General features: G+C 41.1%; 4 protein-coding genes across 7 annotated transcripts in view; 3 read left to right on the top strand and 1 right to left on the bottom strand.

Moving 5' to 3' along the window:
- The first annotated feature begins 1608 nt into the window (after positions 1-1608).
- Positions 1609-12749, top strand: fbxo31 (F-box protein 31). 2 transcript variants are annotated; one of them, XM_019894007.1, is made up of 10 exons: positions 1609-2257; positions 4113-4184; positions 4540-4626; positions 4979-5055; positions 5135-5302; positions 5420-5494; positions 5624-5733; positions 6271-6424; positions 8924-9276; positions 10632-12749. In XM_019894007.1, the coding sequence occupies exons 1-10, from the start codon at positions 1873-1875 to the stop codon at positions 10852-10854; spliced, it is 1704 nt and encodes a 567-aa protein (XP_019749566.1). In that variant the 5' UTR covers positions 1609-1872; the 3' UTR covers positions 10855-12749. The 2 variants fall into 2 exon arrangements, with proteins under 2 accessions (XP_019749566.1, XP_019749567.1); XM_019894008.1 differs by lacking the exon at positions 4540-4626 and having other exon boundaries at positions 1612-2257.
- ces2b (carboxylesterase 2b) lies at positions 12561-18611 on the bottom strand. Of its 2 annotated transcripts, none has more exons than XM_019894010.1 (13): positions 18418-18611; positions 17323-17515; positions 17113-17254; positions 16784-16917; positions 14470-14623; positions 14273-14377; positions 14091-14189; positions 13818-13967; positions 13665-13742; positions 13442-13589; positions 13218-13367; positions 13066-13138; positions 12561-12970 (listed from the first exon to the last, which is right to left on the bottom strand). In XM_019894010.1, exons 1-13 carry the CDS (start codon positions 18491-18493, stop codon positions 12784-12786), a joined length of 1689 nt encoding a protein of 562 aa, XP_019749569.1. In that variant the 5' UTR covers positions 18494-18611; the 3' UTR covers positions 12561-12783. The 2 variants fall into 2 exon arrangements, with proteins under 2 accessions (XP_019749569.1, XP_019749570.1); XM_019894011.1 differs by having other exon boundaries at positions 13824-13967.
- Positions 18612-20526: 1915 nt separating this feature from the next.
- LOC109530372 (cilia- and flagella-associated protein 20-like) lies at positions 20527-24885 on the top strand. Its single transcript, XM_019894012.1, has 6 exons — positions 20527-20734; positions 21413-21492; positions 21588-21699; positions 21797-21985; positions 24433-24545; positions 24621-24885. The coding sequence occupies exons 1-6, from the start codon at positions 20651-20653 to the stop codon at positions 24661-24663; spliced, it is 621 nt and encodes a 206-aa protein (XP_019749571.1). The 5' UTR covers positions 20527-20650; the 3' UTR covers positions 24664-24885.
- Positions 24886-25265: 380 nt separating this feature from the next.
- The window catches only part of banp (BTG3 associated nuclear protein), a 44728-nt gene continuing 43730 nt past the window's right edge, over positions 25266-26263 (top strand). For both annotated transcript variants that reach the window (XM_019894145.1, XM_019894143.1), the window contains exon 1: positions 25266-25921. The gene's annotated coding sequence lies outside the window, so the exon portion shown is untranslated. The remainder of the gene's footprint in view (positions 25922-26263) is intronic.

Here is a 26263-nt window from a genome sequence, read left to right as displayed (position 1 = left end):
AATTGAAGGGCAAAATAGGGGGAAAATACCCCACACTTTTAATTGCCCTGATTCTGGAGGGCCTGAGCTGATTCGATTGACATAGAAGACAACAGAACTCGAGCCAGTGACATGAAAAGTAAACACACCCTGGTTTAATTCAGATTTCAGAAAACTTCATTTATCCCCGTGGGGCAATTAGAGTTGTGCGAGAGCGGCTTATTATAGAGACAGTCAGAGCAAAGGAAAAGCATAGGATAAGAGTAGCTTAGCACTTGAGGTCTTGAGGTAGTGGCTCCAGCATCGAAATAGTATTGCACATCGAGCAGTATTGCACAGTAAGGACACAGTAAAGACAGTATTGCACATGAAAAGTATTGCACGTCAAAGCATTGCACTGTAAACCCGTATTGCACAATGGGGTGAGCGAGTCTGTATGGTGGGGGGGAGGGGTGTCATGGATCTTGGAATAAGAGTTTAAGAATTTAAGAGTTTAAGAGGAGAACAGCCTGGGGGACGAAGGTGGATCTCCTCCTCGCTGTCCTGCAAGCTGGGAACCGCAGCCTGCGGCCAATGCCAGGTTTTTGTTATCTAAAAATGTGAACAAGATAAAACATTTCAAAGATTTGGCCACATATAATCTGTTTAAAAAAGATTTTTGAGAGTGGAAGTAAAGTAAACAGGAAGTAAAATAAACAACTGATATAACGTGGTTGCACAATTGGGCAAACTCTGCTAACATAGGGAGGAGGCTGTTCAGAATTAATCACATTCAAATACATTGTTATTGCGAGTCACCAGTCACTGTTTCACTCAGCCATGTCTTGCAGGACTTCTCAAGTGGGTGTGCGTGTGCTGGATTTGTGTGTGTGTTTGCGTGTGTGTGTGTGTGTTTGCATTTTAAAAAATACTTTCGTATACATGGATATAGCTGGTTTGTAGAGGACTGAATGAGGTACCTGCTGACTTTGCTTTCCCTGGGAATGAGTTGGATGGTTGAGGTTTTTGATTCAGGGTTATATGTAATAAAAGAATACAAATAATATAATATATTGTTGTGTCGGTGGTGGAATTCTGTGGGTAAGTCCATACTTTGTGGGGCCGGCATGGGTAGAGGACTGGCGATGTTTGCACAAGAGCAGATGTCAAACTCAAGGCCCGGGGGCCAGATCCGGCCCGCCACATCATTTTATATGGCCTGTGAAAGCAAATCATGTATGTCAACTTCCATGATCTTTGCTAAAATCTGTATCGAAATGTCAACTTGTCAGGAGTAATAAATAACGTTGAGATCTTGCGGTAATTTTGTTACCCTGTTTACACTTACTTGAACAAACTACTGTGTCGTTGACTTGACTGATTTCAAAACTAGCAAGCCACCAATTTGTTGTGTCAAAGTAATGATACAATGAGACGATTAGACATGTATTTGGTTTCACTGTTGTAACGGCCCTCCCGAGGGAAGACTTAACTTTAAAGTGGCTCTTGACAAAAAGGAGTTTGACACCCCTGCACAAGAGTTTTGTTCGCTCGTTTAGCAAATCTAGCCAGGACTGCCTCTGGGTTGAGCCCATGAACTCTGCCTAGCAACAGGCAAACGTGAAGTACATATAATCCATTCAATTCTGTTGATCACATATAGCAAGAATTCATAATTGCTTATGATTTTTATATGGCACATCGTTATAAAAACGCCAGCAATTATTTTTTTAAAACCTCAAAAGCAGCACTGAGCAAAATCTTGGCTGGTGTGACGGGTGGCTCCTTCCTTTCCCTTGCTTCACCCGCTCCAGTCGAGGCCCTCGTTCACGTCACGCCAGAGGACGAGATTAAGCACACTGCAGCGGAAACACGTGTGGGAGTGATGTAATGTCGCCCGTCTGATGACCGCGGATGGCTGTTTGTGCCAGGCTCTGCGGAGTGGGTCAGTCGCGGAGGTGCCGGAGGCGACCGCGGCAGAATCAGCAGGTGCAGGCGAGCGATTCGGACATGGACGAGGAGGAAGAAGAGCGGATCGTGGGCCAGAGGCGAGGCGACGCCTGCTGCGGCGGCCCGGAAAGCGGCGTCAACACCGCAGGGCCGAGCCGGGTGCACCGCGGTGTTGTAGACGGCACGGGACACCCGCACCCACAGGCTTTGTCGGAACTACCGCCAGAGCTTTTAGTGGAGATCTTCTCTTTGCTTCCCGGAACCGCGCTACCCAACGTCGCCCTCGTCTGCAAGACATTTAGACAAATCCTGAACACAGAAACCATCTGGAGAAGGCGGTGCATGGAAGGTACATAGACAGCGGTCGTCGCTATCTTTTAAACGGCCTGCTGCTAACCTCTATTTGCTACATCGCGTAGACGTCACACGGCGTGACATTCCTCCGTGATGTTAATTAGATGAGCCGCTGCGACGTAACTACATGTTGGCCGCGTGAGGCCTGTCTATTGATCGGAAACGAGAAGCGCCCACACGCCGCTGTCAAAGCGAAGCATAGCAAAGCAAAGGCGGACCGGCTGACTTTGTTTACAGGCCCTCAGCTCAGCAATCTCGCAGTAAACAGCTGGTCTGTGCAAGGGTCCTTTGTTTTTTTCCATGCCCCTAAGCCACTGACCGGCGAACAATTGCACGCGTTTTCGAAGGTAGCGAATGTTGCCTTCTCGTCAGGTTTCATTCTAGGTCGCAAATGTTCGCCAGACTTTCACCAAGTTTATATACATGTATATATGTTTTTCTTGTCACATGGGACTTTTGAACGTGTACACATGTGGTTACCAAGCAGTTATTTAGGAAAGGCACATATTTTGTATGAGCCAAATATCACGGCATACCTCCAAACAAAAGCATCCCCAAAATTGGTATCCTGGATGCGTACTGGAATGATGGATTGCATTTAAAATTTCCTCCCAAATCCTCAGTGTGCAATGTGCCCCATGTTTAGCTGAACAAAAAAGCAGTTCTTCTGTCGTATAAAATTGGAGCTTTGGCCATCACATAGAACAGAATTTCATTGCCCATCTGTCATGGATAGAACAAAGATATGTACTATTTGTAACTAATAATAATTTTGGGGCGAATGGACTATGCATGCATGGAAACTCATTAAGTATCTCCTGACGAAAGGTCAAATAGCAGAACAGTTTACACTGTCAACATGTTGCAAGTTACTTGTACACCAGCCGATTGAAAAATAACCTCTGTTGTTAAATTAACTCTGGGTTGTGTAATTGGTACAGTGTATTCAATAGGTCAGTCCTAGTACTTTTCAATGTGCAAATGGCATTAAAAGTTACATTTCAAAGACGAGGCCATAGCTCCTAGAGACACCTCTGCCCAGCAAGTGCCAGCTGCCAACTGGGTTACTGAGAATTAGTTTGCACATTATACCATGAAAATTGCAACCACTCACTGAATAACTGTCTCGTGATTCAGAATTAGAAAAGGAATTTCTTGATCTCAGACACTCTGAGATCTAAGATGAAGATCTAGTTAAGATGCAGTGAAGCTCCTCTTGCAGCAGCAAAATACACTAAATGACCAAAAGTACTATTACACGTGTAGAAGGTGAAACAACACGAACATGGAATTGCTGCAAGAACAGCTTGTGCTATTCAGAGAAATTTGAAATCGAGGTGACCTGATGACCCATCAACTATGTTGTAGTTTAACCCAAAGGTGTTTGATAGTAAACAACACTCATCCAAGTATGTCTTAATAGACCTTTCTTTGTGCAGCTTGCACACAAGAGGGCTTCTCCAAACTGACCTTCCACTAAATTGGTGACATAGAATAGCGTAACATTTCCTAGTAATGTCAGGATTCCAAATTCAGGGGAATAGAGGCCAAAAAATTGTGAGATCTCTTTTGTCCTCACTGTACCAGATTGTTCAGTTTGAAGTTTGAATACATTGTAACAGTGTGTCCATGTCTATATGGGTCATGTCTTCTGATAGTCGTTGTTTTAAAGTGGTCTATAAATAAGGTTGAGTTGATTTGCTGCCATGAAATTTCGCCCTGCCATCACACTTGATTAAGCTGTTGCTTTTAATATAACTGTCAAAATGTGTATAAGATCTCTCAATGTCAGTAATGGGCGTGCCCATCCCTTCTGGTTGTATTTTTCAAACCTTATTTTTTTCCCGCAGAGTTCCACATGAAGGAGGATCTGAGAAAGATGGAAGTGGGCGGAGTTTCTAGCCGAGACCTGTATGTGAAACGTGAGTGATCTTATTTAACACTGAAATGTCAATTCTGAATGTAATACTGTCATACGAGTACGGTATTAATGTGGCTCTTATGGAATGTGACATACAGTCTCATGTAATCATTTTAATTCTTTGTGGAATAGGTCCTTATAAGTTTTATCCTATGGAGGGTATATTTTGTTGAATGAGTAGAAATCATTCCTGGTGAAAGCCACAACCTTTGTCTTTTACATTTGTGATTACCGGAGCATAGTCTTTTCCACTGCATTTTTTTGGCATTTTGTCTTTGCATTCACTTGAGTGCCTCGTCGGTCAGAGCGCACCTGGATCTGTGGCTCCTCAACATGCCGGTGTTGTGCCTGTCCAGGTGTTGACCCACGAGTGAAGTCTGGGCGCTTTATGAAGCTCCTTCCGGACTACGAGTATATGGACTATAAAGACGTGTACACGCACCGTATGTACAGGGGCCCTGAATTAATGGCCACAGCACGAGGGCCTATGTGTGTTTGTGGGGGATGCTACTCTTAGTGTAATTCTGTTGGCAGTGTTTTGCTTTCTGTGTGGATTGCAAATGCTTTTAGTGGCCAGAAATAGAGACGTGCAGTCGATGCATAGTGTTTTATTTAGCCAGCTGGCAGAGGGAAACTCAATCCGCTCACATATTCCTTCGAGGTTTCCAACAAATTGAACTCTGTGCTAATTGAGATACAAAAAAAAAAAAGTGTGTGCTGTGTGCCCTTGCGTCAAGCGTGTGCACAGCACTATCGGGAGTGCTGATTATGGTGCATTGTGTTCTTGTGTTGCAGTGCTTCATCCGTACAGACACATATTGGGATTATGGCAGCCTGACATCGGCCCTTATGGGGGATTATTAAACGTAGTGGTAAGCATGAATATGAAATGGAAAACTTTATGAAATGCAAAATTCAGCCGTAGATGTTTGACAACTACATTATTCCAAGGTTGATGGGCTGTTCATCATCGGCTGGATGTATTTGCCACCACATGACCCTCGTGTAGAGGATCCCATGAGAAGACGGCCTCTCTTTCGTATCCACATGTGGGAGACCAAAAAGGCTACTGTGGAGTGCATGTATGGACACAAAGGTCCCCACAAAGGAGACATCCAGGTGAGGAGTCACACACACCTCTCTGAGCGAAACTATTCCAATGGAATGTATTAAATTCCTAAATGTGAGTGTATGTGTGAAAAGTAGTTCGTGTTTGTGTTATGTTGTTATTTGTAGACTGTCAGGAAGGATGAATTCTCAACCAAATGCAACCAGACGGATCATCACCGCATGCCAGGAGGCAGACAGGAAGTAGGGCAAAGTTACAGTACTTTCTCTGATTTGTGAATTTTTTCTTTGTTTTGTTTTTGCTAAATTTTTAGTTGCTTCAACTCAAACCTCTTACTTTGGCATTCAGTTGATCTTTATGTGTTTGTGTAGGAGTTCAGGACATGGCTGGAGGAAGAATGGGGCCGGACGCTAGAAGAAATCTTCCATGAGCATATGCAGGAGCTCATCCTGATGAAGTTCATTTACACCAGCCAATATGAGTATGCACCATTTGCATGCACAGGTTTTGACATCAAATACTTTCTGACTGATGATTTTTGGACTTGAAATTCTCAAATTGCTCGAGAGACACGCATTGTACTTTACGGTCATTCAAAATTCTCGATTAGGTGATAAAAAAACAAAGATGATGACTTGGAGATCTCAGTATGTTTGCGGCACAGCTCTACACCACTGCAAAGTACACCCAGTATAACACATGTTGTTGAATGAATACTTGTCTGACAGTATCGATCCAAACTGAACATTATTACCTTTGCAAAGGCAGAACATTTGATGAAGTTTGTGTGATGGAGATTGTTATGTTGTAAAAGTGATCTTAATGTGGTGGTTGGTCATTGTATATGCCAACCATACATACATAACAGGTCAGGGCTATACGCTACTTACAAAATCCTGCCTATAGTATGCATGTGTTGTTCTAAATTTAATGTTGGACATTATGACGTGATGAAAGTTTAAGAAGAAGTGAATCATTTGATAGTCGGTCAACAATCTCTGTTGTTTTCCCTTGTCAGCAACTGCCTGACATACCGGCGGATCTACTTGCCTCCCGCAATGCCCTCTGACTTGATTCAGCCAGGCCTCTTTAAAGGCACCTATGGCAGTCACGGTTTGGAGATTGTCATGCTCAGTTTTCACAGGACCTCGGCAAGGGCCACCAAACTCACTGTAAGTCACAGCTCTAATACAGTATTTCACCCATCACTCAACTGTCTGAGGCTTTTTGCCTTTATGTCCTTACTTATTGGGTTTATGACCCTTTGACTTCCCACCGCCAGACATCTCTGTTGTAAATCATTAATAAACGCTCTCTTGGCCACTTAACTCTTGCGCACACCCAAACACAGTGGTTATCCTGAGCATTGAATTTCCTACTTTGCAAGTTCCCCTCAAACTTAGCTCCGAGTAACATTTTTAAAAAGCAAAAAAAAAAAAAAAAAAGCAATTTAACTTGAGACAAAATAAACCCGAGTCAATTAGTATGCACTATGCAGACTGTGGTTTGCCGTTATCACGCACATTTGTGCTGCGCCTGACTGAGGAAATAACCTCACAGCTGTTCATTGTAAATGACCTGGAATTTATCGCAATCGCTAATCTCGAATATATAATCGCACAACCCCAGTGAACCCTGTGCTGGTTGTCATTCAATTCCAGGGCACATTTAGACTCTTAACGTGTATGTCACAGTTTATGCATTGCTGAGTGCACTGGTAATAAATAATAAAAAAAGAATAAAGTCCATTTTAGGTAGACCTAAGCAGAACGTAACACGTGGCGCATCTTACATGACACAGTTAGTATGGGTTCACTGTGTCACTTGTTTTTTCTGCATAATACATAACAAAGGTGATTTAATCAGATTGTGATATTATGCATTCTTTTTGTGGGGCAACTTTGGTCCGATGATACAAATGCCAATGTGAATTCTATATATCAATTGTGCAGACTATGTGTCTTTGGTGCAGTCCGGCGCACCGAACTACAGGTGTGAACAGAGCTTTCAGAGTTCACACGGGTGTATTTAAAATAAGCAAAAAAAAAAAAAAAAAATCATTTTTGGTCTCCTCCCAAAATATTGGAACAGCATGGTCAGTTCCCTTGTTGTATGCTGAAGACATTTGGTGAATACTGTATGAAACAAAAGTTTAGAAGTCTAGCTTTTATTTCATGGTATTTACATCTACAGTGATGAAAATCCTCCGGATTTTCCCGGAATTGCAGATTTTCAAATTTTCATGAAAATTCCTCCGGAAAATTGAGGAAAAATTGCCTAAAATTAATCTGGATATTAGTTGACAACATTGAACGAACACGCGTTGGAGTTCGTTGTTTTGCTTTCAGGAGCGGAGCCATGTTGAGGCACTAATACTAGGAACAGTAAAGATATTTTCGTCTCTTTATAAACACGCTTGCTAAACCCCAGTGGAACGAATAAAAGACACAGTGGACAAGACAGTTGTTGTTGTAAAAAATATATATTTGGACAAAAAGGGAAACACACAGATTAGCAGAAAAACGCGTCTGTCCGACTTTGAGCGTCGTGTCGTCTCGGCTAGCTTAGCTTAGCTGTTTTTTTTTTTTTAATAATCTTTATTGAACAAGTCAGAATACAATTCTCAGTAAACAGAAAACAAAACGAACATGTTATTAATACATACACATATCACAAACGTTTAAGCAAAAAAGAAGCCAGGGGATTTTTAGACAAAAATTTCAAATGAGCATATAGCCAGAGTCTTAACAGCTTTCTTGTTTTTGGAATCCATAATAGAACTCATGCTTAGCTTAGCTGTTGTAGTAGATCAAAGCTTCACTGTGACGTCGGTTGCGTCGGCGCTGATTGGTTGAAACCAAAAGACGCGCGCGTGCGTACATGTTCGCGCTGACGTACGCACAGCAGAGGGCAGCGGACTATCGACTGCTGAGGCGCGCTTCGCTCGGGTGGCGTCGCTACAACAGCAACACCCTCGCCTCGCATTCTCATGGCCTCGTCATATCTCGGGAGATTTCGGCGAAAACGCGTGTGCACACAAAAGGCAGATTAATTGAATGTCGAGTACTTGAATAGCGTTTTGTGTCAACTAATTCATGCGTGATCGGCCAGGTACGGCCCCAGCTCAATGTTCAAACAGGTAGACAGGCAAGCTGACATACGTGCAATCGACGCGAGTGTTCGGAACACGTTCAAGTGGTCATGGCTTGAGCAAAAGGACTTTTAGATTATTTTTTTTGTCCGACTACATTAGAAAGGTCGACAAACCTGGTAAATCAGTTAAAATCATATATATATAAAAATATTTTCAGGAAAGTCCACTTTCATCTCTGCATCTAGATCTGTAAAACAACCAGGACAGAGCACCTTTTGTTTGAAGCCACCCTCTTTTCAGGGAAGCAAAGGTTTTGGGACAAACATTATTAAATGAACTTAAAGTGAAAAACATTTAATATTTGTTGGCATATCCCTTACCTGGAAATGCCTCTCTACATTTGAAATTATTTTCCAGGCCTTTACTGCAGTCTCTTTCCATTCTTGTTTCTGGGGATTTCTGCCTTCAGTCAAAAATCTGACTTTCTAACACAATAATGCGGCGTGATCAATGTTTATACCATGCTATTTTTACCAGCTGAGATGTCAAGAAGAAATGTGTTGTATTATATGTGCAGGGAGACCCCAATGTACCCGCTGGGCAACTGACATTGGATATTGACCTGAGTCAGCCGCTCGTCCTTCCAGACTTAGAACATCAGCGCAATATAGAGGAGCTGTCACGCCTCGTATTGGGTGTACATGAACAAGTACAGAGACAGGTGAGGGAAGGTACCCCTGCCACAGTGAGAGCCCCTGCAGAAGGTGCTCCTGGCGATGCAAACGTGGCGGAGGCCGACCATGGCGTTGGTTCCAATGGCTGCCAGCCAGGTCCAAGTGCAGACACTTGTCCTTCTGAGAGCCAACCCTTCGTCCTGCCCTTAGGAGTCATGGCTCGCAATGAAGTATACCCACGCACTTGCAGAAAATGGTAAGAACATCTGAAATACATATTGTATGGTAATAACTTTTACAGTTGTGTACAGGAGTTATTACCTTAAAACACATTTTTGTACTTGGGCCATGGCTGTAGCTCATCGCAACGGGCGGAACATCACGGTTTGAGTGAAGCATGGTGACAGAACATAAACATGCTCTTCCATTAGATGGCAGAACCCAGAGGAAAATTTCACTCTTCATTTGCTCTGTCTGAGCTTCGTTTGAGAATCATGAACTGAATGTCGGATGAGAGCTTGTAGAGCTCAGATGGAAATTTCTCTGCCTGAGATCACAGACGGAAACTCTAGAAACAGAGAAATGTTCGAGAACTTCTTCAGGTCTCTTGTCAAACGCAAAAGGAGACTGACTTTTGGATGGTAGGGCCGTCACTATCACATATTTTTAGAATTTTTATTCTAGCGATTATTCCGTCGAATAATCAGAGTAAATTTTTTTTTTTGCAAGAAAGTATTACAAAGCCATTTTTTCTGAATTACTGTTAACTTAGCAATTATTGTTGTTGTTTTGGTCTTGTTTAGGGAGAAAACAACAATGAAACAAACAATTAAGCGATATTACACTAGAGGGGTTGATGTTGGACTTACCAATCTTATTGGAGCTGATTCAGTTACTGGTTAGCTCATTGTTTTCCAAAGTAAAAGCAGACGTTTGCAAATGTCGTATTTTGACTGAACACAAAACACTGCAAGTTTGCTTTCAGAGTTTAGGATTTGGACAGGCGTCAGTTAAACAATGGCGATAAACTATTACTTGATTTTCGAAATAGTTGCTGATGAATTTGGTCATCGATTAGTTGTCTATTAATCGAATCATGTTTACAATACACATTGGTCTCATTTTGGTATCACACAAATTGTCTCTACGAGGTAAATGAGACATGTTTGTGAGCTCCTTTCAGCAGTTCTTTTTCTTCAAAGAAGGTACACTTAATGTATTGATCCACGTGTTGCCAGGCATGCAACCGAAACAGTCAGAGCTTTGTGCGAGTACATCGGCCTTTTGTTTAGTTAAATTAAGTTCATCATTATTTCAGTATTTTTGTTTGTCTGGTGCTTTGCCCCAATAAAGGTTGGGAAACACTCCACTCGGACACACCAGTCGAGATTCACAGGTCTTTACTGTATGCGCTTTGTAATTGGCTGGCCACAAGTCCAGCATGTACCGCACCTCTTGCTCACAAACAGCTTGGATAGGCTTCTGCTCAATGATGTTAAGTGGTTAAGAAAACGGTTTGGTTCAGTGTGTTCAGTTATTTACATTTTCTTTAAAAAAAAAAAACAAAAACATCCATATATTGACTGAAGAATTTGTGTGCGTCCATCGCAGCTTCTATGGGACAGGTCTGATCGCCGGGCATGGCTTCACAAGTCCAGAGCGCACCCCAGGGCTATTTGTGCTGTTCGATCAGGATCGTTTTGGCTTCATCTGGCTGGAGTTGAAGTCGTTCAGTCTCTACATTCGTTTGACGGACCACCTGGCGCATGCACATGCTCCGAACTTGGAGCGATTCGAGGCCATGCTGCGCAATATGCAGTCTTGGACATCATGAGGCCCCAAGCTTTAATTCCCTTCCTGGCAATATGATGTATCATAGGAATAACCCTACAAATAAATAATAATATAAGAGTACCGGTACATTATACCTCGCCCACATCCCCACAGCAGTACACATGTTAGATTGTGACATGACCTTTTACCGCCTCTCTGTTTCTCAAACATTTGGTTTTACTGTCTAATAAGGGCAGATTTATTACTTTGACCCATCTTGAGTCAAGTTGTTCCAGTGCAGCAAAAAAAAAAAAAAAAAACGGGTCACAGCTGTGTTTTTATTTATTTATTTCCTCCAGGTGAAACCGAGATCGGATATTGGATACCGTTTATGGTGGATCGAACTTTCTGTGCCTCTGATTCTGAAACCATGTCTGTACTTCGTCATCCTTGAGAAGGTAATGGTGTGATCCGAACATAATGGGCAGTGAATGGTACGTTGCATTTGATGTGCATTTGGCTTTGGAGCAAATTATTTTTAGGAAGAAGTGCTGTATGCCTTTCACTTTGATTTATAAATTACATGATTTTGAATAGACACCTCCTCAGGTATTTTTTGTCATCAAATTGTCAATTACAGGACACTCCTTGTGTCTTTGTTGTCAAAGTTAGTTACAGTAAGCCAGTTTTAAAGCTAGCCCAATGAATAAAGTGGTCCTCACAACCGCGGGGCATCTTTGCAACATTTGGCAAAGAATTGCTCTCTTATCAAACTGTAGATCAGATTTAAAACATTTTTTTTTTTTTTTTTTTTGCTTTGAGCTCGAGTGATAATATTTTCTGTGACATGCTTTGGCTCTTACACATTATTTCACTACACCTTACTTGATACTGTCAGATGAAAAGTATAATAAAAAAGTATAATATAAGCTATACATACCACTGGACTCATTCAATGTATTACTGGTACGTTTTTTTTTTTTTTTTTAAATTAGATACAACATTGCAACATCTGGTATGTGTACCATTGCTTTTGAAATGTTTTACCCATCCACAAGGTTCTCACTTTTTCTGTTGTATTTCATGACACTGTTTAGCCGGATATTACAGAACTCCAACATCCTCTCATTCTATATCACCTATGTGTATATTATATGTATGTATGTCTTATTATGGCTTGAAGGAGTTGCCCAGTAGCTTTTCTACTACAAGTGCACTTTTCTGGGCCGTATAGTAATTCATATCTAAAGGAAGGACACAATGGGCAGTGTGTTTGTAGTAGACTGCAGCTATACTAACATTTGCAAAAAACAAACAAACAAAAAAGAGCTTTTGTCTTGTTCATCTGAACCACAATAAACGGTTCAATAAATTTTCCTATCTGCAAGTTATTTGTTTCTGGCTATTTACCGGTAATTAGCTTACCTGAGCATTGCTTTGTACTCAACCTGCAGGGCTTATTTGATGTAATTACTAACGCTAAAGCTGTACGAATTGAAATGAGTCGTTTTTCCTTTAATTAGGGATACTGTGTTTTACTCTTGTGTTTACTGCCAAGACATTTGCAATCTATGTGTTACTACAGGTACATTTTTATCACAAGCGCCGTGATTATGTTGGATTAAACTGCACCCGTAGTAATTAACGCTATAGCATTATCATCAGTTAATCGTACACGTTGGGTTTCTCCAGTCACTTGTTGAAGTACATTTTGATTTTGTCTTTAAATAAAGATATGTAATAAATAAACAATAAAACATGCCACACACTGTTTAATTGATTTAATTAAAATGTTACATTTTTGAGAAGCCGACCAGTAGTACACAGTTCTCATAACGCCTCATGCTTGTTTAAAGAAATTCAAAATCAGTTCATCAACTACTGTATGTCCTAACGAATTCTTGCATGAAACTTAAAGAACAGCTCAAAATGATGGGAGCAGATTAAAAAGAAAAAGCAAAAAAAATAATAATAATAAATTGTAAGTCACCTAAAGTTCACTGTGCTCCGTCTTCTCCTGATGTAGTCGAACCTTCTCGGGGAGTATCTGGGTCCAAAAGACAAAGCGATCCTTCTTCAGGTGCTGGGAAATGACTTGCTCCTTTGCACTTATTGCCAGGTACTTTTCTTCTTTTCCATATGTTGGCCAATGAGCAAGGCCATCACCATTAGGCGACCTACATGAACGCGTACAGTACAGACGAGTTTGCCTTAGTAGTTGTTTCACTGTGATCGTATCTGAACTAAACCAATAAGATTTTTGGGCATTTACCCTGTCCGAGCAAAGTTGCCCCAGTATGCCATCATCGTTCGACTAAGTTGCTCGTCCTCCTCTAGGCATGTTGCTAAAACGAAGAGCCCAAGTGAAACACTTTGCACTGCCAAGTTAACATTCCATATTTAAAATGTCAAAGAAGATCTCACCGTTTAGTCGGATGTGCTTTGTGGTAAAGCAAATCCCCAAAACTGTCACGATTTCGTCTCCATGGTCACATCGAACAAAGCTTGGCCTTTTTGTCCTTAAGAACTGAGGCGGATGTTGGTACTCATACAAGTACACGCGGGCACCTGCATCTAAGGACAGAGGAGTCGACAGTATGTAGCCATCGACAAATAATCGATTGAAAATGTTTGTGTACTCACTGTACCTCTGTGAGCATTTGCAGTCTTAATGGCAGGAATGGTGAACAACATATCCCCTAAGAACTCAGTTAAACCATCTCTAGTTTTCTCACGATCTGTACCAGCTCCGATATATTCCTCCATCATCAAATCTGTGACAAGGGAGTCTTTGGACTGAAGTAAACAAATGACGCTTTAGGAAAACAAAATGGAACGGTGATATTACGATAGGAGCATCAAGAGTCTTACAGTGGGGTTGAAGACCAACATTATGTTTGCAGCCTGCTCCCGGTCTATTCCTTCAGTCCAGTTTGGAGGAGCCATGAACTAGGGGGAAAAAAAGGAAGAAATGATGGGATTTTCACAAGCGGAGTTGAGAGACTGCAGAAAGACTTTAGTCACACTTACGGAAGGAAGTAACCAGCCCCCTTCATCATCATTAACACCAGTCATGAATGGGACATTCTGAATTTCATGCTGCTTGAAGAGCTCATATACTGGTTTTGTCAAGAAATGTCCATCTGTATGTATAGTAATTCTGAGTGTAGGATCCTGAGAAAAGACAGTTTTGATCAGGGACAACAGTTACAAAAGTAGGGCACACTCATGAATGTTGATACCAATTAATCTTTTGCATGATAACTCAAGGGTCTAAATTAGTTTTGCATACGGTACCTGTGCAAAAGTCAAAAAAGGGTCAATATCCAGGTTTCTCATGCAGGCAGCAATCGCCTGTGTGCTTTCAATGCTGCATCCAGATGCATTAGCAACACCCTGAAGAGGCATAACAAGCATTCATCAGTTAGAACGGTGATATTAAAACCAAAACAATTTTCGATTTTAGAATTCGATTCAACCTGCGCTACTGGTAGTGGATCATTTGACACCAACGGATCCATGGCGGCAGTGCCACTTTCAGCAATGGCTCGATGGATCAGGCCATCGGTTAATGGTGACAGAAGCTGTTCATCAACCCAAATTCAGCGCATCAAATTCACTGTGACCATGAATAAAGAATTTCAGAAAGATGATGCATCAGCGGAGTGATTCTTACCAACATGGAGACGCTCACTCCACCAGCAGACTCTCCGAATACGGTAACTGAGGCTGGGTCTCCCCCAAAGTTGTGAATGTGCTTTTGGAGCCAGCGGAGGGCTTCAACCTGGTCCAGCAGGCCATAGTTACCAGACAAATGCTCGTCGCCTGTGCTATATGAGACATACATGATCACAAGTTATGACTGTTGCTCACATACATGTCAAATGCCTCTAAGGTCAGACAATATTTTGGGTGAGAAACAATATTGCAAAGTCCACACAACTTTCTTTTTAATTTAAACAAAATGACACATTTTATGCGAGGTCAGGAAATCTTGCAACAATTTAGTGCTGTGAGCAGCAAAGGATTTCTACTGGGTTAGCTTTTGATTTTTCTTTTGCTTGTTGCAAAGCTAAAGAAGCAACAGCCTCAACAAGGTTTTAAGAAAAGAAGAATTTGGAAAAGGGACTTGAGGTTTGCAATACAACTGAGCTTTGTAATGTTTTTATGTCACGCAAAAAAAAAACCCTTACCAGAAGCATGAACAAAGGTTTTACGTTGTCATAAATTGGAATAGATTCCATTATTTGCAACTGTAAAATTTGCATTTGAAGCGGACGTCAAGCGGCATTTCAGAACATGTTTGACTGTTAACGGTTCACTGTAACTTCATCCAAAGCCAGTAGTCATACTTGCATGCTTTTTCTTAAACTGCGCAACTTTTATTTATTTATTTATGCCCCCTTGTCTTCTTCATATCTCTTGCATGTGTTTATAGCAAACAACACCCATTTTCAAAGTCCAGACTCTGGTTTGGAGGCATTCTAATCTGGGCCCGCCTCCACATCATCTTTATCGTTGACTAATTGGATATGATTAATTAACCGCTTTGCGTGTGGAGTGTTCATGGTCTTCCTGCGCTTGCATATATTTTCTTTGGGTACTCTGTGGGTTCCTCCCTCAGTCCATTGACATGCAATTTTGCATTCCCATTGAGGGTCCAAGTGTGTAGACTGTAGAGTGTCCCAATTCCAGAAGTGCTCTGTCGCCACACCCCTTTTGCACAGTTTTTCCACACTTCAACTGAGCCTGCATCCATGGCACCTCAGCTGACAGATATGGCAAGAGATTTGTCAAAATTATTCGCACAAATATATTTATGATGTATGCAATTGGCTGGAAACAATGCACGACTGAACTTGTGTAATTACCACCAAGCTATTGAACGTGAATGTGTTTTTTTGTGTTTGTGTGTGTGTGTGTGTGTGTGTGTGTGTGTGTGTGTGTGTGTGTGTGTGTGTGTGTGTGTGTGTGTGTGTGTGTGTGTGTGTGTGTGTCAGTTAGTAATGGTGGCCACTCACCAGTGTAAAGCAACGTTCCAAAGTGGATCGTTGGTCGATATTGTACCGTCAAATAAGGTTTGTGGGAAGTGGCTTGCAAATACACGTGTCTTCTAGCTTCATCAGTACCATGTGAATGATGCATATTGGAAAATCAAATAGTGAGTGTGACGAGGAGCCATCTAAAATACTCTCTTGTGGAGAAATTATTATTTTTGAATGAAAACTACATCCCAGGCATGTGTCCTTTTCATGGCTCGACCGATATGGATTTTTTGAGGCCGATTCTGATTTTTGGCAGAAAAAAAATAGTGACTACTGATTAATCGGCGGATTACTTAAAAAATATTAATTATATTTTTTCACACATTTCTTGAACAATTCTGTGCTTCTGAATTTTATTTATTTTTTTGTGAACGATCCCGCCTCCATTTACGTGTGGACATGCCCTTGATCACTGTCAGTTGTCACGTCTACTTGTCATTTCATGTTGGGTCTTTTCATGGTGCTTGTTTGTTGCTTTGAATCTTGTTTTTGGACTTTTTTATTTTGTTTTTTTATTCCTCCCTGCACTTTGCTTGTCTCTTTGTTCTTTCATTCATTCATTCATTTTCCGATCCGCTTTATCCTCACAAGGGTCGCGGCGGGTGCTGGAGCCTATCCCAGCCGTCTTCGGGCAGTAGGCGGGGTCTTTGTTCTTTTGAAATTCAATTATTTTTGGACTGCACTTGTGCCTTTCCTCCCTGCTTCCCTGCACTTGGGTCCTCAACCATGCATAACTTGAACACATAGGTGTGAATGTGACCACTGTATGAATGGATATTTGGCGACCTGGCAACCTGAGCGATCAGTCAAGCGTGTACCCTGCCTCTTGGTTGAAGTAAGTTGGGATGAACTCCTCCCTACATTCCTGACCAAGATGAGCGGTTAAGAAGACAGATGGATTCATTGCATGTATTTTCTACTTTACAGAATGTGATTGATATTTACGAGAGGAAGCCCAAAACTCCCAAGCGATATTGAATGAGCACCACAACCACATCCTGGTAAGCAGCCAGGGCGGATCCATCATAGACTGAAGCTGATCCCAAAGTAAAGCCTCCACCATGGATCCATGCCATGACCTGGTCAGACAAACATTTGATCAAAACACATTTTGAACAGGCCGAGGTCAAGTTATGGACTGCCAAACAGACTATAATGTAATCATTCAAACTGAATCTTGCGTACAAGTAAGAAATTGAACAACTATTGAGGTAGAACTTGCAGTAAATTGCAGTCAAGAGTATCAGTTCAATGAAGCAGCAAATGTTTCTTACTGGGAGCTTTGCATCATGAGCTCTGTTTGCAGGAGTATAAATATTGAGGTAAAGGCAGTCCTCTGAAATGTCCGGGAGTTCTTCTGCTGTGCCATCAATCATCTCCAGCAGATCTAAAAGGACCTGTCGGTGTTGAATGCACCTGAAGAAACACATTGTTTTAGCGATAACATGTGCCGTGTCACACAACTGGAGCACAGATGTGTTTACATTGGTGGCTGCCTGCTGGCATCTCTCACTCCTTGCCATCCCTCCACTTTCTGGGGTGGAGCCAGTCTCAGACCAGGGCCAACAGGTGACTTGGCAAATGGGACACCCAGGTAGGCATAGACGCCCGACTCCTTCCCTTTTACACTCACATACTCCCCTTTCAGGCTACCAAGCTCCGTGTGGACGAGAGGCGCTGTCAAGGTCATAGTGCGAAGGTAGAATCATTACCAAATTAAAAATGATTTACGTTGATCATAAACAGCCAACACAAACTTGAAGCGAATGCAAGGCTTCAATCATTAATATATTACATCATCGCATTTGATATGGTGACTGGTGGTAACGGGCATATCAAGTGATTTGGGACACAAAACACCAACTTCGCCTACAGGTCATGTTACAAGTAAACAAGTTGCCATATATTCTGACGCCCAGCCACAATGTAGATGTGAACACGAATACTAGTCTAAAAGTAGTAATTTAGTGATTACTAGAACGGAAACCAACCAAGATGTTTTAATGATGAAAACACATTATTTGCCAGTACCATCTTTTTAATACTGTTCATCGTGTCATATTGAGATATAAAAACGTGAATCTGAAGTCCAGTCGGTTTTTAACTTTATTCAATCTATATACAGTATGATTTATGTGGAGAGTCATGGAAAATCCCACAACTGCATGTTGTGCAAGTCAGGTTAGTGGAACACAGGTGACTGGAGCCCTGGTTTGCACCCTTTAGTGATGCAATGACTTCATGACTGTGATTCAAAACACTGACATGGAAAGAGTGGTTTCGTCTATGTTAATCCTGTATATTATGATGTGGTGATCACACCTTTCATCACACATTGATACTAAAGGAAAAAAAACTAACTATAAATCAGATAATCTCTCTATTAGAGTTTCTGCATGAGCGTGTGAAGGAAAAAAAAAACAATCATCTTAACTAGTTGCTGCTCGGTCGGAAAATGGCCTTGCGACACAGGAAGACGAGCTGCAGTCGATTATGTTTTATGATGTCAAAGTTTTGTACTGAAAGGCAAAGACAATGAAATCTCACATCATTGAATGACTATCCTGAATGGCACTCACCGTCAGGTTCTGCTGCAACACAGAAATATAAGACAGTCAAAAGAAGGCAAAGCGTTTCCTCTCCATGGAACTTCATGGTGCAGCTGGTTATGTGAATGTTGACGCTGTGCTCTAGGTGTTGTGAAGAGGTGTGCCAAAATCAGCTGCCCTCTGCACTCTGCTTGCACTTTGAGTTGTGGTGCTGTTATAACTTGCTAAGAGGAGAGTACAACCAGCTCGTCTGGTATTGAGATATACCCGCCCCCTGTTCAGTTGGCTACATTATTCCTTCCTGGCCTCAACTTCCTCACTCAACATGAAGTACTTTCATCCTTCAAAGTATGTCCATTTCCATCATATAAGATGCTTGTGGTCTACTTTAGGTTGATGACCCATAACAAAATAGCATACTGTACATGATTAATTGGTGCTTAATTTTTAATTTTGGAGCACCATATTTAACAGTACCATTCATATCGAAAGGTAGGCTGCTTAATTTATGAAATGGTATTTGATGCAGATGTCCAACCTAAACACCCACGAGCTGTTTTCACCCAGTCATGGTGAATGTACTGTATTTTCACTTACTGTACTGTGCTTTCTTTCTCTTCAGGCAGTGTTGCAGTCCCTAGGTGTGAGTATGAGCGTGGATGGTTGTTCGTCTCTGTGTGCCCTGCGATTGGCTGGCAACCGGTTCAGGGTGTCCCCCGATTACTGCACGCAGACGGCCGGGATAGGCTCCAGCACGCCTCGCGACCGTTGTGAGGATAAAGCGGATGAGAAAATGGATGGATGGATATTGCTTAGTTTAAAACTTTAGCAAAGCTGTAGGAACACATGGATTTGACAGCATAAAAATTGAGCGAATTAATGCCTGACGGCTTCTAAACCAGCAGCGTCTAAACCAGCGGTCCCCAATGTTTATTGCACCACGGATCTGTTTCACTTAAAGCTATATGGACTGAAAAATAAAATCTTTGTTTTCTGTTCTAGCTGAGCGGTGTAAATGCTTGCTCACCTGTCTTGCATTGCAATCAAGCCACTATTTTTGGACTCCCCTGCCGCCAATGGATTGTCGCTAATGGCGTTGCGCAAGTCATTGTGCATGTGCAGTTTTCTTAACGTTCCTTGTTTTTTTGCTGTCTGTTTTGTAGTATTTATTATTTTGGTTTTGGTGAGTTATTCTTGATTTTTAATTGTTGTGAATTGGTTCTCTTGTCATTTTGAGACTAGCTGTTTTCATTGATATTTTCCTTGCCTTTTGCAAACCAAGCGCCTTTTGTTTCTCTCGTTTTATCCTGGTGTGTTTACCAGTGTCTTTATTTGTACTTTGTCGGCTTCGCACCACTTTATTCTGTAACTAAAATTTTATTGTGTACATATTATCTGAGTCTGTTTTTTGAGTCCACTTCTGTCCCGTACCTACCAGACGCTGACAGAATCTAGTTGTACAGCAATTAGTGGGAGCCTACCACTTATTTTTCTTTGTCTTCGCAGTAAAAAAAAAAAAAAAAATCTTCAGTTGATTTGCAAATCACAGATATTTTGTTTTATTAATCACATGAGAAACCGGATATTGCCCAGTGCAGAGATGGTCAAGATGAAATACTGGAAAGTCCCACAATTTTTCGTCAGATGGATGACAAAAATGAGCTCCCACTCAACGTTATGTAATCATAGTTCACGCTAAGGAGTTGGCAAAAAAAGTGAACCTTATTAAAATCTGTTCAGAAATAGGCACGTTACGATTGAATAATTTCAATGTCCATGCATTGCATTTGAGGGAACGTTGACCTCTCCAACATGGCCGCCATGTAGGCACGTCGTTTCGCCGTCTTGGACAGTAATTCCTTGCATCTTAACAGTTTGACATTTGCTTTTATTAATTCAGAAAACGGATGAAAAATCAACAAGGTTGTCATCTCGTTGCTGCTGGATGTATTATATATGGTTGTCCTTTAAAAGTAAAGCTTTGGAAGTAAAAACATTTTTTTAAATGTTGCCTGTCGTCAGTTATTAAAATTTACGAAGATAAATGGATTAACTGAGGAAATAGAATGACGAATATGCCATCAAGACGCGCAGCGTGTGACTGAAAGGTATGAGGTGTGCTTGTTTTGTTAACGTGTGTTTGACTGCCTTTGATTGAGTGCTTTTGCAAAGCATGCGGAGCTTCCAGCATACACAACACAAGAAGCGTGCTTCTGGATGTCGGCCCCAATCGGGTCGGTAAATTGTACCGAACACGCACAACATGTTTAGAAGTACGTTTCAAGGTGGATTTCTGTCTATATTATATAGCATCGGCAGCAAACCTCTTCAGATATGGGATATAAAGGTAGGTCACTCGCGAGTGAACCGGTTGGTCGTCTCCCTGGGCTGTGCCTCTGTCCTCCAGGTTGCATTTTTAAACTCCTTGCAGCACGTTTTATGACCCCCGTGTTATTCCATTTTGGAGCACTCACTGTTGAATTTATCATATAACATGACAATATTTAATATTAATAAAAACCGCCATTGTCAAAAATTGATGGAATATTCACATACACTTGTATTTATAAGATTCAACCAACAAACACAAACCAGCAGCGGGTTTAACATAAATGTGAATCTAAACTAAAAAAGTCGTAAAATGGACAGTATAGTTATGCCATAGTAATACTGTACAATGAGTTCAAAGTGGCAAGTATGATCTTGACTGCGACTGTGTTAGAAACATTTGTAATACTGTATACCAAATATGTGCAGTCAGTAAAATTAACCCTCTTCATAATTTAGTTGAGGATCATGAAATCATTCATCCTTGTATTTGTGTAATTTGTAATGCAGGTACACAAAATGTCCGAGTATCATCATTACTTTCCAAAAGCAATACATCTGTACCTGTATGACAATGAAAAATTATGAACATCTTTTCCTAAATAAAATGGAACTATTGTCATTCCTCTCGATGGTTGAGCATAAGCGAAGCCTCGCTCGTGCACAAAAACATACTACTGCATTTTGTGTTTCACAGGTGAAAAATGGTCATATCAAACGAGTTACAGACAATGACATCAACTCGCTCGTGTTGGAGGTGGAGGGTTCAAACGTCAGGTGAATGTGATGTTTTAATTCAAAATGTTTAGAAGCACTGCACCACTGCTAAAAAATTGTCATCTTTGTGTCATCATCTCCCTGTGCTTCTGCAGTACCAACTACATCACATGTCCCGCTGACCCCAGGCAGACTCTTGGCATCAAAATGCCTTTTCTTGTGATGATCGTCAAGAAAACCCGGAAATATTTCAGCTTTGAAGTCCAGGCACTGAAACATGCACTCAACACGTGTTGATTATACACAGTAACTATTGCCATTCATGGTGAGCCATACTCTTGGTCTACTCCCCTTCCACTTTCAGGTGTTAGATGATCAGAATTTACGCCGGCGGTTTCGGGCAAGTAATCACCACAGCAAGACGCAAGTGAATTCATTTATGTGCACTATGCCAATTAGTGTTGATGACCGCTGGAACCAGTTTCAGTTCAACTTGGCAGACATCACCAGGAGGGCTTATGGAACCAGTTATGTAGAGACGCAGCGTGTGCAGGTATGTGTGTGTGTACGGACAGCAGAGGAAAGTGGTCACAAAATGCTCAAGAACGCACGGAAAGTAATAGAAATCGAAATGATCCAAGACACAGTCCAAGTGGCGTCCAACTGTTGCCATCTTGCTAATATTTTAACTGTTACAGTGACAATTTTACAGTGTGAGCCCTGCGAGTATCAGGGACTCGCTGATCAGAAAAGTATGAGTCCCATTATGCATTTAGAGAGTTCCAAATTTCAAATTCTGAAATGGTCTACTTATTCAATTGCATATGATAAGAACACATACAACAACAATATACGTTGATAATAGGTTTATTTTATAAACAAATACTGCAAAAAATTTAATAATTCAGGCATACAAGATTTCCTGAGAAATAAGTTCTTATTTCATCCCATGGTTCAGTCTTTGAGTTAATAAATTCTCATCTCTTTACTCTGCTTCCAATAATGCAAGGCTTTCTCAAAGTCAATTATCATCGCAAAAAACTATCCAACTTTAGCTGCTTCCTCTGTGATATCTCCACAGTAAACTTTCGCAACACTTGTTCGCAGCACTTGTTTTAACGTTACACAACTTGGCAATGGTCTGCCGATCTCGTCTCGCGAGAACGAACATCTCGTCACGCGAGATTACTGAACGCGAGATCAAAACAACAATGGCGGCGATGATCAAACTGCGATCGTTGCTGGAAAAAAGATGTACCGTAGTTTTTTTGTTTTGTTTTGACTGAGAAATTTCCTTGCGTCCCAAAAACGCACATTATTTGGAACTGTGCGTCCCGCGGGAAAATTATGCGTCTAGGACGCAGGACGCAGAGGTAACGAGATGGCTGCTGTTATACGAGTGTATAAACCAGTTCACCAATGGTAATACTGTATTAAAACGTAAAAAACACTGAAAGTTTAATAAAGAAAGAGGGCTGAAATGCAAAGGTGATTCACATTTAAACATGCGGCAACCTTTTTTTTCTTTTTTTTTTTTTACATTCTTGATTGCCTAACGTATAAAAAGAAGTTAATCATAAAACATAAAAAGATAACGCATCACAAATGCTGACACCAGGTTTTACTCCTTAGAGTGTGAGCTTGTTTACATGACTTCTGGGGTCTCTATTCTTATCACGCTCTCACACACTTTGTTGACGTTGCTGATTCTTTGCGAACAAGTGTGGGCGATTACAGTTACAAGAAAAAGTATGTGAACCCAGTGGAATTCCCTGGATTTTTCATAAATTCAAATGTAATATTCATCAGAAGTCTGCTGCACACCGAGCAATGTGATGGATACTGCCTAGTGATTCCTTTGCATTCGTCCAAAATTTCAAATCAAGTCAGAAGCACATCAACACTATTCCTATAAGGCAACACATGCATAGAAACATCCAAATAACATATAAAACAAACAACTAACCTTGTTAAGTTGGTTTTTATGCACTCATGTGCTTAAATTCAGTGAGCTGTCTCGTCTGATCTGAGGTGAGGGCAAGGTGGAAGTCATGCGAAGACCATCGACAATAATTCCTGGACACCAATGCAAGCATGAGGGATCCCTCCTGCCGATTCATTGCGAAGGCATACTTGGACAGGGATACAGTAGCCCCGGGAGGGACGTGGGGCCACATTGGTGTGTTTGAGGTGTCCATAATCAGTATGTCCTGCAATTTAAATTTGTTTTTTTTTTTTAATCAGACAATTACGTAACACAGCACTACCAGAAATATTCCCTGTGCATTACTTCCTTATTAAAGTGCCGCACGTGGTCACATGGGTGACACGGTCAATCGAGTACCTGTATATTTAATACAGACACCTTATTATGTATTACATTTTAAGTAGAAGAGCTCATTATTTTTTTACCGGTACAACACTACAGTGTCAGGTCAGATATAGTAATTGGCTTCCGGGCCGCAAGTTGCCAGGCCCTGCAGTACAGCATGCTGTATGGGAAGTCTCAGAACTCAACAAAGTCTGTTATAAATGAAAATAATGTGATTAACATTGTGCTGCAACTCTACTTTAATGGTAGATAACCATTTTAAGCTACAACCGAAGTGTTTGTCGTGTGTGGCAGGTGCATAAGCAGAAATTTTTCAGTGAGGTTGGAAAGGTGACACAACACATCAGTGAGTGGTGACCAGGGGTGGCCGTGCATGCGTGCATCTATAGTGTGATTGTGACTTGTGAAACATTTGTGCCCTGGGTTCAAGTTTCCCTCACCTTAGACTCCCTGCCCATGAACAGTTCCTTTTTTTTCCCCACAGCTGATGTGCCCCTGAGAAAGGCACCTGAATCTGTTAATAGCGCTATGTTCAATGGGATGGGTCAAAATGAGAAATTCACTGTAATGTATGCTTGCCATAAACAAATGATAGGAGTAAACTTTAACCTGTGCAAGCCATCTAAAAAACTCCATGTCTGTTTTATCATTATCTGTTTTTCTTTCAGATTCATGCTAATTGTCGTATTAGGAGGGTATATTTCACCGATAAACAATACACAGAGGATGAGCTCCCACCTGAGTTCAAACTAGTTATTCCTGTCAAGAAACAGGATGCAAGGTGGGGGAATAAGTAATGAACATGTGGGTCATTATTATTATTTTTTTTAACTTGTTTTATTTTTTTTTCCTGCAGCAAAAAAGGAGGTCCTAGACCTGCTGCAACCCGACAGACCTGAAGCAAGTTTGAGCAGAGCAATTATTTGTGTAACCATTGGGTTAACTTTGAAGATCTGTTATATTCACAGTTGAACACATTAGATGCGTCTTTTTAATTGTGTCATTTATTTACATGTTTTTGAAACAAATCCCACTACTCCATTTTATGATTGATTTACATTATAAATCAATGTAATCCACATTCTTTGTTCATTATAAAACTGGAAATCTGGTGTTGTGAATATCTATTTTTTGATTTGAATATGTATTTTGGGGGAAAATTATGTACTAAAATGATCGTAGAAAGGGTTCCGTCAGTCGTCATCTGTACCTGTGGGTAAAAAACAAACAAAAAAAAAAGGACGTTTCGCTTCTCTCACAGAAGCTTCGTCAGCGGTAGACAACTCTGAAGTCTCCGTGAAGACTCCGGGAAATTGCTCTGCGCTAAAAAGCTTCTTCACGGAGACTTCAGAGTTGTCTACCGCTGACGAAGCTTCTGTGAGAGAAGCGAAACGTCCTTTTTTTTTTTTGTTTTTTACCCACAGGTACAGATGACGACTGACGGAACCCTTTCTACGATGGAACTTTCCTGTACGACTGAGAGCCTCCACAAGCATACTAAAATGATCACAAAATGTGCAAAAAGTTAAAATAACTGGAGCATAATGTCTGCTGACCAGGAAGACTGAGATGAACATGAACACAACACAGATACTGTACATTCCTAAATAAAATATAAAAATACAAATATATGTATTACTGTATGTATATATTGATATCATTTGCTACACAATCAAAAAATGATCACTTATGGACTACCTAGTGTTAAAATATATAAATTAATAACAAATCGAATCCAAACTGATTATGGGTGGAAAACAACAGGCTAGTGTATAATATACGCTACTTGGGCTGAATATACATGAGCCCGTTTTACATATTATGTATGTATAGTGTTCATGAAATAAAGGATAACGTAGATTTTTTTTCCCCTCGCATTTTACGCTTTTGTGCTTGAACTCAAGTTTATGTGCAGATTTTTTTTTAATGACTCATTTGAACCGTTTAAGTGACTACCTGTTCCGTAGACATAAGTGAAACCTGAAGGTGTTTTGCTACGCTGACGGCGGTAAAGCGAATGCGGGGTCCTTGAACGCACCACGGTGTTTCCGCTTGGCACCAGTGAGCAGGCGTGCTACCTCACTCGCTCATCTCTCGCGAGGAACGACGCCGTTATCGGAACCTCGACAAACAACACGAGAATTCATCATTCACACGGTAATATAAGCCGATCCTTGACTGTGAATACCTTGCTTGCCAGTGGTGAGGGAATTCATGGGTTTTAAACAAGATATCACTGACATTTCATCCCGAAGGGTTAACGACGATCGTACAACGTTTTTTCTGGCCTTTAGGCCCAACTAGCATGCTAACCACCAGGCTAGCTTTTGGGACAGTTTGTATCTGCTTTGACATTAGCAGACGACTTCGCGCCAGCTAATGTTAGCTAGCGTTTTCGTATAAAAAAAGTAGTAGTTTCGTAGTTCGCTCTTACTTAGTCTATTGTCATGTATTTAAATATCCCGATGCGGAAATTCGTTCACAAGTGATGCATCATTC

This window comes from Hippocampus comes, unplaced genomic scaffold (genome assembly GCF_001891065.2).
Source record: "Hippocampus comes isolate QL1 unplaced genomic scaffold, H_comes_QL1_v1.1 scaffold104, whole genome shotgun sequence".
Lineage (NCBI taxonomy): Eukaryota > Metazoa > Chordata > Actinopteri > Syngnathiformes > Syngnathidae > Hippocampus > Hippocampus comes.
Note: the sequence above shows the minus strand (reverse complement) of the source record. Positions and strands in the feature narration are given on the sequence as shown.